Genomic DNA, 17,437 nt, shown 5'->3' on the forward strand with positions numbered 1-17,437 from the left:
GACATATCCTGATATATCATATTTAATTCAGCCTAAACCACATTTTACTACCTTTATCCTAATGACTGCAATGCTGGATAATATAATCCTTACATCATCTTAAAAAGCAGCTACAAATAACAAGCAAAGAACATTTACAATATCAAAGAACATAGCCTAGTCTAGTGCGAGGTGCACTTTAATATAAATAAATCTCTTCCCCATGCGGCGCGTTAAGGCGACGTGGCCACTGTATGCGTGTGTTTATATCACAAGTTTCTGAAGCATCCTAGAACCGACTCTCTGCACTGCATCGCTAAAGTTAGGCGCCTTTTTGACGGATAATATTAATAATCGTCTTGCTATTGTCAAACCCTGGTGAAAAAAACAGCATATGCTGCTTAGGTATGTTTTGGTGCTGGGATGCTGGTTTTAGCTGGTTTATGCTGGTCCTTTGCTGGTTCATGCTGGTTCTTTGGCTGGTTAATGCTGGTCCTTGACCAGCAACATGACCAGCATAAATCAGCAAAGGACCAGCATGTTTTTTCAGCAGGGAAGGCATCAGCAACTTAACCCTAACTTGGTGGTTCTTCAAGATCTTGACTGTAGCCTATTTCTAGAGTTTTTTTTTCTTCAATATAGTTAATTTAGAGTTAGTTTCATTTCTACAAATGGTGCAAACTCTGCTAGATTATAGATCAAAGATTCCCATTCCCCTGCCATTCTGTGATCGGCAATCGGCAGATCATGATCTTGGTGATCGGTAATCCCAAAAATGCTGATCGGAGCATCTCTAATATATATATATATATATATATATATATATATATTTATTTTTTTTTTTTTTATAAATATAATAATTGAAAAAATATATTTATATATTTTACAGAAATTTTATATCACTACCCATTATTTTTGTTTTAGTATATATAGTATATAACCCTTAAGAATACTACATTTTGTAAATATCACATATTTAGGTTTATATATATATATATATATATATATATATATATATATATATATGGTTTTAATTTGATAATTATTACTATTATTTACAGTGCATATATACATACACATACAATTTTTTACACATATTTTTTACATTTTTATTTGGATATATTTCTATAAGTTCCTTACATATATACACACATACATATTTATAAATAAATAATATTTATAAATCCAATAATTACAAATTTTATATGAAGAGTTCAGATGCAAAATCCTCTAAATTCCATCTGAACCCTTCTTGTAAAATGAACATTTTTATCAGGCTCTTACATTTATGTTCAGTTATTTCACGTTAACTGCACAGAAAAGGACCTTTATATTGCCATTAGAGTAAAATGACTGAATTTAAACATAAGAGCCTGATAAAAATGCTCATTTTAGATGAACTCTTCAATTATTTTATATATAAATGTATAGCATCTGTCCTGTACCTGTGTGCTCATATTTGTGGCGCAGTAGAGAGCTGCTCTTCTGGAAGGTTTTGTCGCAGATGTCGCAGGCGTACAGTCCTTCCTCGGTCTTCTTCAGCCTCTTCCTCCCAGGACCGATCTCTCCATCCATCCCATCATCCATCAGAGACAGATACTCCAAACCGCCGCGATTCAGAGCTTCCGCCTGGATGGAGAAAAAGGGGTCAGTATTATTCATTATCAAGCTTGCATGTGGTGTGTTCCTCAGTGTTTCACACAAAAACACAAACAATAACTTTCACTTGATTTCTGCATCTTTGCAAATCAAACCAATGAGCTGCAACACTATATTTCTTTTTATTAATGTTGTTGAATATTTCGAATATCCAGTCTGTCTTTATAGAGAGTGTCCGTAGTGAAAGGTTGTCAAGCAGAGAGCAGATATGAGTGTGCAGGCGTGTGGAAACGGACCGGTGCTCTCTTTGCCCTTTGACATGAAGTGCAGGGAATTTCCCTGAGCGTGGCGTGTTTGTTTACAGCTCAAGCAGAGGAAACCATTCAGCTTCAGAACAGAGCAGAGCACATGGATGCCAACGCAGCTGTTGCAATATGATGCGCTCTTGCATTATATGCGTGTGTATATATAGCAAACCTCTCATATTCTGCTTTTGTGACTAAGACTGTAAAATCAGTCTTTCTCATTCTAATATCATTTAATTTGCTTACTGCGTATTTCCAAGCAAAGCTTGAGATTAAAGCTGATATTGCATTGTATTATAATGTTTCGATTTGGAATTAACTATAAATAGTATTAAATTGAAAAGTATTAAATAGTGTTTGTTCAAATCATCAACTGTAAATACTATCTTTTCACGGCTTTTAATAAAAACAGCTTTGAGTCAAATGTAACTTTTAATTTGATAAACAGTTAAAAAAAAGTTTTTCGTCTAGGAAAATGAACCAAAAATAATATATTGTTCAACAGAAATATTGTTCACTGTGATGTAAAACAGAGGCTAATGGGTTAAAAATATATAATATATAAAAAAAAAAAAAATGCATACATGCACACATAAAAAATGTTTGTGGAAAAAAAGGAAAATAAACGAAAATTAAAGTTAATAATGACTACATGTTTCACCTCAACTTCCTGTTTCAACAGGAAATATGTCTACACAGGACAGGAAACTATGCTTATCAAGCTGTTACATTGGTCTTCTTTTAGTTGTTTTTCACATAAACTTATTTTTTACACATATTTAGAATATCTTTTGCTACAATGAATATCATTTTTTTATACATATATTTTATTACATATTTTTTTGTTATAATGAATATGCCCCTTTTTACATTTCATTTTACATGTACATCATTTTACACTTTTAGAATATCTTTTGTTACAATGAATATCATGTTTATGTATTATTAGACATGTAAAATACACAATATCATTTTTTTATTTGTATTATTTTTTTATTAATTTTATTATTATTATTTTATTACATAAATTTAGAATGAACTTTTGTTAATGAATATCATAATTTTTATTTTTATATTTTATTACACATCTTAAGAATGCATTTTTGTTATAATGAATATATTTTTTGCTTTTATATTTTATTTTAAATACATAGAATATTTTTGTTATAATGAATTAATGTTTTGTGATCATTTTATGTATTATTAGACATGTAAAATACACTTTTGTTATACTGAAAATCATTTTTAGTTTTCCATTTATATTCAGACTATTACATTTTACTGTACTCATTTAGAATTTTTTTAAATAATGAATTATGTTTTACTTTTATATTTTCTTTTACATATTTAGTGTACATTTTTGTTAGAATAAGAATTACATTTTTATTTTTTATATTTTATTATACATATTTAGAAAACATTTTTGTAATAATGAAAATCGTTTTTTAATATACATACAAAGAATATATTTTGTTAAAATTAATATATTTTTTATTTTATTATATATATTTAGAATACATTTTGTTATATTCATTTTAACAAAATGTATTTGTATGTACAAAAAAAAACAATTTTCATTATATGTTTTATTTTATACATTTAGAATAAAAAAAATTATAATGGAAATCAATTTTTATTTTATACATTAAACATTTTTTTTATTTAACATAAATATATATAATAAAATACAAAGAATATATTTTAACACATTTTTGTTACAAAAATATTATTTTTTATTATTATATAAAAAAGTATTATACATAATGAATATCATATTTGCCCTTACCATGATCGAATGCCTTTCCTGTTGTATTCTCTTCAGCACTGACTCTGACTCCGCCTCCACCATATACGCCACAGGAGACAGGAAGCCCGGACTGGGCGTGGGTGGCGTCAGAGGAAGTGATGTCAGACCGTTATGTCCCAAACCAGCGGGGATCATGTGATTGAAGAGCGGGAAGCTACTAAACACCGTGCTCCCAAACAGCGGTGACGCCGCATAGGCCCCGCCCACCTGCTGCTGTGAGGGCGGAGTCAGTCTCTTAAACACGCTTTCGTTGTCGCGTCTATCGTGATGCGGCGAGTATCCGTTACACGCCGGATTGCGCGGTGCAACGGAGACCGAATGCGCTTTGGGAATAGACAAGTCTAAAGGTTCATTTTGAATATGATTCGATTGCCGTGGCGACGTGGTGACTGACAGGTCAAGACCGGGAGGTGAGCCGAAGCGTGAGCCAATCAGATGCTGGCGATCGGGTAAAGCAGGTGATGATGGTTTCCTAGGACTGATGCTTTCTTCGTTCGGCCAGTGTTTGTCCTGCGAGAGTTGCGCGGGTGTCGGAAGAGGCACGAGGATCTGCTGAGGCACAGAATGCCAGGATGAGCGCTGCGGCGATGACAGATCTCTATAGGGGGCGTTATTGATTGTGGGCGACGTCTGGGCCTCGTACGGCCGAGAGAAGTTTTCGTGCTTCGCTTGTTTCTCATCTACCACCTCCCTCCTCAGCATCTCCTGCAGCAGGTGTTCGAATTTGCTACGCGACTGCAGCAGCGGAAGCAGCGTGGTGCCCTTAAACACGCCCGTCCTCAGAGCCAGATCCTCCGCCGGGTCCCACGTCCGGCTCAGGACGGGAACGGCCGACTCCAGCGGGAACTGAGAGAGCGGCCCGTACGGAGAGCCCTTCCCTCGGCTGCCGTTCCTTCCTCCGACAGCAGGGGGCGACGTTGTCGACGGGAAGAGGTATGTGGGATGGGCGTGGCCGTTGTAATGAGCTCCGTTTCCTGTCGTGCCGCCGCTCAGGCATTTCTTACTGCTGAGGTGGGAACTGTAGGACCCCGAGTGGCTGAAACGCTTTTTGCAGTTTTGGCATTCGTACGGCTTCTCACCTGCACAGGAGAAACGCAGAAATGTAACATAAGTCAAGTCAGCTTTATTTATATAACACTTTTAACAATACAGCATAACATAAGCATATCTGAATTTGACATGAAGTGCATTTTTATTTTTATGCATATGGTCGTTTATTATTATCTTTTATTTTTAGCTTTAATTAAGCTAGCATCATAATGGTTGGAGTTGTAGATTTATTTCAGAAATTCACTGAGTGCATGTGTGACTCTGGACTAGACTTGTAGTCAAGACCGCCTAAACCGAGACCAAGACCAAGACCAAGACAGACCATGTCAAGACCAAGACCAAGACCAAGACAGACCATGTCAAGACCAAGACCAAGACCAAGACAGACCATGTCAAGACCAAGACCAAGACCAAGACCAAGACAGACCATGTCAAGACCAAGACCAAGACCAAGACAGACCATGTCAAGATCAAGACCAAGACCAAGACAGACCATGTCAAGACCAAGACCAAGACCAAGACAGACCATGTCAAGACCAAGACCAAGACCAAGACAGACCATGTCAAGACCAAGACCAAGACCAAGACCAAGACCAAGACAGACCATGTCAAGACCAAGACCAAGACCAAGACAGACCATGTCAAAACCAAGACCAAGACCAAGACAGACCATGTCAAGACCAAGACCAAGACCAAGACAGACCATGTCAAGACCAAGACCAAGACCAAGACAGACCATGTCAAGACCAAGACCAAGACAGACCATGTCAAGACCAAGACCAAGACCAAGACAGACCATGTCAAGACCAAGACCAAGACCAAGACAGACCATGTCAAGACCAAGACCAAGACCAAGACAGACCATGTCAAGACCAAGACCAAGACCAAGACAGACCATGTCAAGACCAAGACCAAGACCAAGACAGACCATGTCAAGACCAAGACCAAGACCAAGACAGACCATGTCAAGACCAAGACCGATACCAAGTCGAGACTGGAGAAAAAAAACAGACTAGTGTTGAAGCTACGCAATAACTTGTATGAACAGCAGCATACTAGGGTTCAGCCACAGTTTACATTCAATACATATGTGACCCTGGACCACAAAACCAGTCTTAAGTCGCTGGGGTATATTTGTAGCAATAGCCAAAAATACATTGAATGGGTCAAAATTATTGATTTTTCTTTTATGTCAAAAATCATTAGGAAATTAAGTAAAGATCATGTTACATTAAGATTTTTTGTAAAATTCCTACTGTAAATCTATCAAAATGTAATTTTTGATTAGTAATATGCATTGTTAAGAACTTAATTTGGACAACTTTAAAGGTGATTTTCTCAGTATTTTGATTTTTTTGCACCCTTAGATTCCAGATTTTCAAATAGATGTATCTCGGTCAAATATTGTCCTATCCTAACAAACTACAGTAGTCAACATTCGAAGTGGATCAAAAAAGTTAATCAAAAGTTGTCCTAAGATAAGAACGGGTATTCTTTTTGGTTTTAGGACAAATTTGATGAAAGGTTTTGATCCACTTCGAATGTTGACTACTGTATACATCAATAGAAAGCTTATTTATTGAGCTTTCATATGATGTATATATCTCAGTTTTGTAAAATTTAACCTTATGACTGGTTTTGTGGTCCAGGGTCACATATTAGATGGTATTACTTCAACTACAGGCAGAGCAATACAGAGACAGACCATGTCATGTGTGTGACTGAGCTCACTGTAAATGTTTTTTTCAGACTGGGTGAGATCAACTATGTGTAGCAAGTTTATGACGGCTGTTACTGCACCATTAGAGGATTGAGACTCCCTTAACTTTTGTATACTGTTGAGGACTGACATTACTGGTACTGACTGGTTCATCTGACAAAACATCAAACACCCCCAACACCATCTTGCTCCTCCAACAACTGTCTAAACAGTGAGAAATACAGTATGTAACTAGGGGTGCAACGGATCATAGATGATCCGTGATCCGTACGGACCAGCCCCCACGGTTCGGCACGCATGTGATTCGCGGATTAACTTAAATTTATCCATCATAGAGTAAAAGTTTATAATTTGCACGTTTTGTCTTGCCAATTTACCAATTCAAACAATTTTAAACCATTGCCGCAAACTAGAACACGTGCGCTGTTTTTTTGTTTGTTTTTAACGCTGCCGCACACACCTGAAGCGAGCACGCGCACAGAGAGAGAGAGAGAGAGAGAGAGAGAGAGAGAGAGAGAGGCGCGATTCAAACTGCGCGATTCACAGATTGATTCCTCTTTAACTTCTCTTGAACGGAAACGTACATACAAAGTTATGTTTAAATACCCGTTGTTTTATTCTGGTAAACACAGTCGGTTATGTCTTCAGTGAACCGAAACAGCTGAGAAAGAGTATTAGGTACGTGCATTAGGCCTTAAAGAGACAGCATCCTATAAATACCTGCAGTGAGAAGCACTAGTTATTTTTACAATGAATTATTAAATTTCTGCACCTGAATACTCGTATTATTGATTATTTGTTGTATTCATCTACATTTGTCATTTGTGTAATGTTCTTGTTTTGTTACTGAATTTATTAGTTCAGATAGTTTTTGCTGTGGATTAGAAGTACTTAAAGTAAGCATTCAGTAATTAATAAACAACAAACTTTTTTGTTTTGTTTGTTTTTTGCTGATCCGAAAAATGATCCGATCCGTGACTCAAAATCCGTGATATGATCCGAACCGTGAGTTTTGTGATCCGTTGCACCACTATATGTAACCAATTGAAATTATACTTAAAAATGAAATCGTAACATCAAATTAAAGATACACAATTATAAACTTGGATTAGGCCTAATGTTTAGTCAACACAACAGAGATATGCAGATGATATTTAAAAGACCATTTATTTAGTAATATAGAGGGCATAATGTTATATGGATGGATGAGCGCCAACTGCTGTCGCAAAAAAAAAAAAAAAAAAAAAAATACATGCATGTGATTGGTTGCATTTGATTTGAAGGGCGCAAAATATTAATGGTGCATTATCAAACGTTGTGTTGTCGTGGATACCAAAGTTTCTAGAGCGTGTTGTTTTTTTTTGTTTTTTTGAGCGTGTAGTACTGCTAAATCCCCGACCACTATGACGGTCTGAGACAGCGAGACCAAGACAAGACCAAGACCAAAGACAGTCAAGGCCGTGACAAGACCGAGACCACGTAAAAGTACATCACTATTCTGGACCACACACACAATGCAAAAAAATGCTTTTCTTGTTTAGGATTTGTTCTCGTTTCCAGCCAAAATATCAAACAATTCTTAAATCAAGAAGGATTGCAGTCTAGTAAACAAGTTTTCTGAAAACAAGAAAATTTTTCATTTTTATGTTTGTATTTTTTATATTTATAATTTTTAGAAAAAACAAATGAAAATTAAGTTTTTGATTAGAACAAGCGAAATAATCTGCCAATGGGGTAAGAAAAAAATCTTATTTCAAGCAGAAAAGATTATTTTTCATACCCCAATGGCAGATTATTTTGCTTGTTTCAAGCAAAAATGCACTTAATTTTGAGTTGTTTTTTCTAAAAACCATTTTTAGTCTAGAAAATCCTTCTTGATTTAAGAATTTTTTATCTTGGCTGGAAACAAGTCAAAAAAATCAAAGACAGAAAAGCATTTTTGGCAGTGCATCCAGTCATAAGGGTAATTTAAAATTTAGATTTATACATAAATCTGAGAGCTGAATAAATAAGGTTTTCATTGATATATGGTTTGTTAGGATAAGACAATATTTGGTCGAGATACAACCATTTAAAAACCTGGAATTTGAGGATGCAAAAAAATTTTAATATTGAGAAAAATCGCCTTTAAAGTTGTCCAAATGAAGTTCTTAGCAATGCATATTACTTTATTTAAAAATTACATTTTGATATATTTATGAGAAGACATTTACAAAATATCTTCGTGTGGTCCAGGGTCACATATAAAGATAAATCTGTCAAGAAATGTACAGGTCACAAATTATATATATATTTAAAAGTCCAAAGTGACAAAAAGTTTAAGACAAAATTACAACAAAGTTCTGACATAAAAAAATCAACTTTTTGTCATTATTCTTACTTTATCTCATAATTATTACTTTTCGTCATATATAAAAATTTACAAAAGCATCTTTTTGTGTGGCTTAGAAGCTCAATTTAAATGCAAAAATTTTAACGTCATAACTCTTACTTTTTATGTCATAATTAGTATTTACCAAAAAATGACTGTTTTCCCCAAAAAATGTATTTGCTTACATGGCAGAAATGGACTTTCATTCATGTCACTCCAAATTCATATAATTCATAAATTATTTTTTAGCCAATTAGGGTAATTTTCAACACTTTAAAAACATAAATTTTTCTTTTTTGGGAAGACTTGAGTTTTTTAAGGCAATTAGGGTCATTTTCATTAGGGTAGTTTGAATTACTTTAAAAATATTTTCACTACAATAATGAGACTTTAGCAGATAAATGTGCTTAATTGCCTAAATATAATGTCACAGCAGAAAAAGCCTTATGGTCCTAAAATAGGCTTTGTTTTCTTTAAGTGTAATATAATTTAAGGGTCAAGTATGATTTGGGCATTTGTTGGTGTGACTCCCTTTGAACCCACTTTGCTTAAAGTGAAGCTTGAGTGTCTTACCGCTGTGAATGCGCAGGTGCTCTTTGAGGTGATGCTTGTATTTAAAGGCCTTTCCACACTGATTACACTTGAACTTCCGGTTCTCCATACCAGGCTCAGACATGGAGTTCTGGAACAGACGTGAAACAATGAGCATGTTGCATATCTGTACGCATGTGGTTTGTTATGCACGCGTCTGATGTCTGTACCTTCTCGTGAGTCTGGCTGTGGAGGGTTAAGTGTCTCTCCATCTGAGCGCGGTACGGCGTACTGTATCCACACAGAGGACACACGCTGTCTCCTCCATCCCTGTCCTGACAGAACTTCATATGTTCCCGCAGAGACACGTCACGCCGGTACGTCCGCTGGCAGTACGGACACGTCTGAACGGCCGCCTGCAGGCCATCAGGGTTTAAGGCTCCACCGTCTGCACAAACGTAAGAGAAAACAGAGTTACTTTTAGTTTTGGGGATCAATCATGAATAAACAAGTCCAAATTCAGTTTTCCATTAGAAAGAAGGAAATCAAACAGCTTTGGACCACAGTAAAAAAAAATTACTTAAAATGCACTCGTACTAAATATAGTTCAAGTCTATTATAATATTTACAAACATATCGCTTAAAACACACTGATGTAAAACTAATAAAACTTTATTTGCTGTACTACTTGTGCACAATGCACATTTCTTAATATTAAGCCTAAAATATAATTTAATGTCATTATTGATGAGGATTGCATGAACTTTGAAGTGCATCTAAAGCAAAATATAAATATACTTAATGCACTTTAATTGTGCGGAAGTAGTGCTGAAGTCCAACTAAAGATATAATCAAGTACAAAATTAGTTGTTCCAATTTAGCAGACTTTAAATATACCAGTTTAGTATGCTAAAAGTACAATTGCAGGGAATTTTTATTAAGTGCATAATATGTAAATATATTTGTACTATACCTAACATTTATTTAATGTATTTTAAATAGATTTTAGTATATTTATTTTTCACTAAGTGGACCACATTCCAGGAAACAAATTTAGGTTTTAAAAACATTGAACATTGTTTTGAGATGTTTCTAAAATGTCTGGCTTTCTTGTCATGATTGTAACTTCATTTAAAGGTTACAAAAATAATTCTTACAACATTTTACTAATGTTACTTCTGATCTAAATGTAACAATATTTGAACGTTGATTTATTAAAAATCTTTGGTTTTCTTGTCGAAATTGTAACATTATTTAAAGGTTACAAAAACAATTCTTACAGCATTTTACTAATGTTACTTTTTATCTAAATGTAACATTATTTGAACGTTGATTTATTAAAAATCTCTGGTTTTGCTTTTGTGATTGTTACATTATTTAAAAGTAACAGAAATGTTAAGTGACAGAAGGACATGAGTGGTTGTTACATTTCAAACAGTAAAAGTTTCAAAAGAGTTTCACATGTAATGCTCATTTCATATGCAAAGATGTCAGCCAATCATAGCAGTGGGTGTTTATTTTAAAGTCTCACAGCAGACACACCCCTTCCAACAGACCATTTATATATAAATTATTAATGTTTTTGATGAAAAAACATGTTAAGATTATAATTGCACCTCATTAAACATAAAATAATAATTAAAAAAAATACATTTAATAAGCTCTACTAGCTGACCTTTGCCCTCGGGTGACTCGTGTTCTCCCGGTGACCAGCAGACGGGTGACATGTCGCCATGATACGAGCTGACGGATCCGTTTCGTTGTTGATTGTGAATCGGGCTGAGCAGATGCGACACTTTCCTCAACTGCACCACGGAGTCGTAATGTGGCGCGCCGTCCATCACACGAGCTCCGGTCTGACCTGAAAGAGACACACGCCTCAACATCATCATCACACTACTGGATTAGATTACTGAAACAAACAATGTAGTCATATTGATGGTTTAAAGCATTTGCTGTTATCTAAAGATGTTAAATATGCTGTAATAACACACTTTTGTTTCTTACTTATAACTGTTGTTCAGCTACTATAATGTATATTTACATTTTTTTAAAGTTTATAATTTATTTATTTATTAATATGCATTATGTTCTTGCTTAAATTACTACAATGTACTATTTTTAAAGATATTTTGCAGCAAAAAATGCTTTTATTTAATTCATGTTTTATTTAATTTAAGCCAGTGTTTAAAGTAATATTTGCAATGCTTATATTAACATATTTATTTTAAAAGTTTAGTAATGTTTTCAAAGAACAAAAAAATCACATACACTGCCGCTTAAAAGTAAGACTTTTAATGTTTTAAAAAAATCTTATGCTCAGAATTCCTCTTATTTGATCAAAAATACAGAAATTGCAATTCAAAATAACAGTTTTTTTTAATATACTTTAAAATATAATTAATTTCTGTGATGCAAAGCCTAATTTTCAATTGCCATTACTCCAGTCTTCAGTGTCACATGATCCTTCAGAAATCATTCTAATATACTGATTTATTACTTTTATTATCAATGTTGGAAACAGTTGTGCTGCTTAATATTTTTTTGCAACCTGTGATGCTTTTTCCAGGATTCTTTGAGGAATAAAACGTTGAAAAGAACAACATTTATTCAAAATATATATTTTTTTAGTATTTACTATCACTTTTAACCAATTTAACACATGCTTGCTAAATAAAAGCATTAATTTTTTTAAAAGAGAGAAAGAAAAAAAATGTATTGACCCCAAACTTTGAACGAGGTGTTTATTGTTACAAAAGTTTTCCATTTTAATTACATACTGTTCTTTTTAATGTTTTATTTATCAAAGAATCCTGAAAAAAGTATAACAGGTTCCAAAAAAATATTAAGCAGCACAACTGTTTCCAACACTGATAATAAATCAGCATATTAGAATCATTTCTGAAGGATCATGTGACACTGAATACTGGAGTAATGATGATGAAAATTCAGCTTTGCATCGCAGGAATTAATTATATTTTAAAGTATATTTAAATAGAAAACCACTATTTTAAATTGCATTAACATTTCACAATATTGTAGTTTTTTTTGTATTTTTATTTAAATAAACAAAGAAAATGTTCAATAGTTTTTATTTTTATTTTGTTTTCATGGTTATTATTGTGTTTTATTGTGTTAGTTAGCTGTATTTTTTGTTGTTGTTATTTTTACTGCAGTTTAATTGAGATTAATTGGAATGCACAATGAAAAAAATAAGATTTTTAAAATTGTTAAAAAAAAGTTATGTTTTTTGCAAATGAACTCTTTATACACACACACACACACACACACACACACACACACACACACACACACACACACACACACACACACACACACATATACATATATATCTATACATATAATTTTAAATATTTTATTTTTTATGTTATGTTTAATAATCCTAAAATAATCACACCAGATGCATAAAACATAAAAATAATAATAAAAAAATGATTCAAACATTTTTAGCTAATATCCTTTCTGGGCTGGCATATTTTAGTCCAGAACAAAATGTTTAAGCGTAAACGAAAATAAACAAGTCTTTAAGGATTTGTCAGGCTGTAAATATGCAAATGCTGTTTGACTTTATTATCATTTCTTTATATTGGCCTGTTGTCATTCGTTTAGATCAGAGACGTTGTTGTTTGCGATTCTCGCTAATGAAATATGAAGGATGATTCAGCGTGAAGAGAAAATGGCTCGAATGTTGCCGAAATCCTCCCTTGAAACCAATAAGACTAAAATATAAGCAGAAGCGCGCGAGGAGGGATGCCAGTGTGCGCTGCGATGCAGGACGAGCTCTCAAATGTTTGCAGATGTTGGCATGGGCTTTCCAGCTCTCTCATGTGGCCGTGGAAGAGTCCGCGCGCCTCAGCGCCGTAAATAGTCTGTTGTAGGCGAACCCTGCGCGTTTGATCTCCGTCGAACAAAAGGGGAAACGCTCACACGCTCAGTTTTGATTTCAGAAGAGGACCGTCACCTCGTTTGATGTGAGGAAACATTACGGCCCTTGATGAGCGCAGCACTTTTGACTGAAAACTCAGACTCATTACATTCAGGATGATAATTACTCTTAAACGCGTCATGTCTATGTTGTGTGGAGCTGATGTGAATGTAGGCCGCTCACTCATCTTTGGCACACTTTCAGAACTTCCTGATCACATCTGATAAAGTTCAAGTCAAAATACTGAATTCTACGTAGTACAGACACATTCATTACTGAGAAAAATGCTTAAAATGGGTTTTAATGTCACTTTAGGCTGTTCAGAATGAAAACCCCAAATACTACTGTTTATATACTGCATACTAAGTATGCATACTGCTTATTTTCTAAAAATAATGTGAAACACGACATGACCTTAATATGAGAAAAGCATCCGGTCGTTATTAATCTATATGTATTTTTATTCTGCATTTAAAATTTTTATATTTAGTATGGACCAGTTCTAGCGTGAGTGGAAAAAAATGGGTTTTAATGTCACTTTAGGGTACTTTGTTCAGAACGCAATGCTATACACCCTTTCAAGGGTGAGAAAAACAATTAAAAACAACTAATGTCACTTAAGGTCACTTTAGGCTGTTCAGAATGAAATCCCCGCATACTACTGATTATATACGGCACACTAAGTATGCATACTGCTTTTTTCCTAAAAATAACATGTGAAACACAACATCACCTAAATATGAAAAAAGCATCCGGTTGTTATTAATCTACATTCATTTTTATTCTGCATTTTAAATTTTTATATTCCTCCGGAATACTGCACAAGTATACATACTAGGGATGCTCATTTCGGTTAATTTTCCTGACCGACAACCGCTGCTCGTTATCCGAACATTAACCGTTAACTGATAAAATTTGAATAATAAATTAGTTTAAAATAAAAATAGAATGCACGAGTATCTGTGATGACACATTAAAAATACAAGCAAATGTTTTATTTTAACGTGCAAACAGCAGCATACAGTGCAACATAAAAAACTGTATTGACATATAACTTAAATTATCACGCATCAGCAGCGGTTCTGAGAACAGAGAAAATCTGAATGAAAAAAAAGAATAATATAAATATGCCTACACTAAATATGTATAAATTAAATAACTACCTAATTAAGATGACAAAACTAAAACACACTGAATCCTTTTATGCGCTTTGAAGAACTGTACCGGTCTTATTCTTCTCGTCGGACATAAAAATATATAGCAGGCCAGCCAATACCTCAGTGTGCCTAGTTTTTAACATGTCCACATGCTGTACGGATAGGCAGGACCGCTGCCTGTTAACTCTTAGATCCGCGAAAAAAACGCCATCACAAAAACCCTTTCAATTTGCGGTTCGGGACTTCCATCCACTGTCATATGCGTGAGGAGAAGCGCGTGTTTTACAGCGTTCAGCAATAGCCAATCACAGACATGTATGTTGATTTGATTATCACTGTGGCCAATCAGAGGAGGCTATGTTACAATCCACTCACCAACCAAAGTGCCGGTTTCAGTTTTGCTGAAACTACACTTTCACGAACTCTCTTATTAAAACAAAGAAAGTGTTGGCATTATATAAATAAGAGATTAATTGTGCAGTGTAAAGGTTATTTTATTACTTTTTAATAACTTTATGAGATTGCGATGAACTACTCTAAGATGAGTGATAGCTTTCCAGTGATTGTAACGGGAGCGCCTATTGCGCACTTTCTAGACTATAATTCATTCAGAATTTGAATACATTCACTCACGGATTCACTCTCTAATAACCCAATATCGCCTCTTGCCATTGAGTTGCATATACTACATCTGTTTACTAAGTAAAGGTGAAGCGAAATATGTCTGTACAGCCACACTGCACGTGTCGACACGCGCGCGTGAGTAAACAGATAACTTACAAATAGCATTATTTCTTTCACCATGCAGCAAACGTTAAAAAAAAAAAGAATAGAAAAAAACCCTTTTAAACCGTTTAACTGATAGTAATAATCGGTTAAAATTCTTACTGTCGGTTAACGGTTAAACGGTCAATATGAGCATCCCTAATACATACTGCTAAAAATGTGTGAAACAGTATGCAGTTTGTGCTTGAAAGTTGCATCCAGTCATCATTATTAAACAAGGGTGAGAAAAAAAAAAAAAAAAAAAAAAAAAAAATAGGTTTTAATGTCACTTTTAGTCCTTATGAATGCAATCCATGCATACTACTTATTATATACTGCACACTAAGTATGCTTATTTTCTCAAAATAACATGTGAAACACAACATGACCTTAATATGAAAAAAGCATCCAGTTGTTATTAATCTACTATTTTTATTCTGCATTTAAAATTTTTATATTTAGTATGGACCAGTTCTAGCGTGAGTGGAAAAAAAGGGTTTTAATGTCACTTTAGGGTACTTTTTTCAGAACGCAATGCTATACACCCTTTCAAGAAAAGAAAAACAATTAAAAACAACTAATGTCACTTAAGGTCACTTTAGGCTGTTCAGAATGAAATCCCCGCATACTACTGATTATATACGGCACACTAAGTATGCATACTGCTTTTTTTCTAAAAATAACATGTGAAACACAACATCACCTAAATATGAAAAAAGCAGCCAGTTGTTATTAATCTACATTCATTTTTATTCTGCATTTTAAATTTTTATATTCCTCCGGAATACTGCACAAGTATACATACTGCTAAAAATGTGTGAAACAGTATGCAGTTTGTGCTTGAAAGTTGCATCCAGTCATCATTATTAAACAAGGGTGAGAAAAACACTTAAAAAAAAAACACTAGGTTTTAATGTCACTTTTAGTCCCTATGAATGCAATCCATGCATACTACTTATTATATACTGCACACTAAGTATGCTTATTTTCTCAAAATAACATGTGAAACACAACATGACCTTAATATGAAAAAAGCATCCAGTTGTTATTAATCTACTATTTTTATTCTGCATTTAAAATTTTTATATTTAGTATGGACCAGTTCTAGCGTGAGTGGGAAAAAAAGGGTTTTAATGTCACTTTAGGGTACTTTTTTCAGAACGCAATGCTATACACCCTTTCAAGAAAAGAAAAACAATTAAAAACAACTAATGTCACTTAAGGTCACTTTAGGCTGTTCAGAATGAAATCCCCGCATACTACTGATTATATACTGCACACTAAGTATGCATACTGCTTTTTTTCTAAAAATAACATGTGAAACACAACATGACCTCAATATGAAAAAAGCATCCGATTGTTATTAATCTACATTCATTTTTATTCTGCATTTTTAATTGTTACATTCCTCCGGAATACTGTACAAGTATACATACTGCTAAAAATGTGTGAAACAGTATGCAGTTTGTGCTTGAAAGTTGCATCCAGTCATCATTATAAAACAAGGGTCAGAAAAACACTTAAAAAAAAACCACTAGGTTTTAATGTCACTTTTAGTCCCTATGAATGCAATCCATGCATACTACTTATTATATACTGCACACCAAGTATGCTTATTTTCTAAAAATAACATGTGAAACATGACATGACCTTAATATGAGAAAAGCATCTGGTCGTTATTAATCTACATTCATTTTAATTCTGAATTTAAAATTTTTATATTCCTCCTGAATACTGCACACCAAGTATGCATACTGCTAAAAATGTGTGAAACAGTATGCAGTATGTGCTTGAAAGTTGCATCCAGTCATCATAATTAATCAAGGGTGAGAAAAACACTTTTTTTAACTAGGTTTTAATGTCACTTTAAGTCCCTATGAATGCAATCCATGCATACTACTTATTATATACTGCACACTAAGTATGCTTATTTTCTCAAAATAACATGTGAAACACAACATGACCTTAATATGAAAAAAGCATCCAGTTGTTATTAATCTACTATTTTTATTCTGCATTTTAAATTTTTATATTTAGTATGGACCAGTTCTAGCATGAGTGGGGAAAAAATGGGTTTTAATGTCACTTTAGGGTACTTTGTTCAGAACGCAATGCTATACACCCTTTCAAGGGTGAGAAAAACAATTAAAAACAACCAATGTCACTTAAGGTCACTTTAGGCTGTTCAGAATGAAATCCCCGCATAC

General features: G+C 34.0%; 1 protein-coding gene across 1 annotated transcript in view; it reads right to left on the bottom strand.

Moving 5' to 3' along the window:
- Positions 1-17,437, bottom strand: part of LOC141347640 (zinc finger E-box-binding homeobox 1-like) — a 53,538-nt gene that overhangs the window by 3,673 nt on the left and 32,428 nt on the right. Inside the window, exons 5-9 of the mRNA XM_073852624.1 lie at positions 11,038-11,223; positions 9,593-9,810; positions 9,405-9,513; positions 3,670-4,769; positions 1,425-1,608 (exon numbers count right to left, since the gene is read on the bottom strand). Of these exons, the coding sequence (XP_073708725.1) occupies positions 1,425-1,608; positions 3,670-4,769; positions 9,405-9,513; positions 9,593-9,810; positions 11,038-11,223 (1,797 nt within the window). The remainder of the gene's footprint in view (positions 1-1,424; positions 1,609-3,669; positions 4,770-9,404; positions 9,514-9,592; positions 9,811-11,037; positions 11,224-17,437) is intronic.

Source organism: Garra rufa, chromosome 12, assembly GCF_049309525.1.
Source record: "Garra rufa chromosome 12, GarRuf1.0, whole genome shotgun sequence".
NCBI classification, from domain to species: domain Eukaryota; kingdom Metazoa; phylum Chordata; class Actinopteri; order Cypriniformes; family Cyprinidae; genus Garra; species Garra rufa.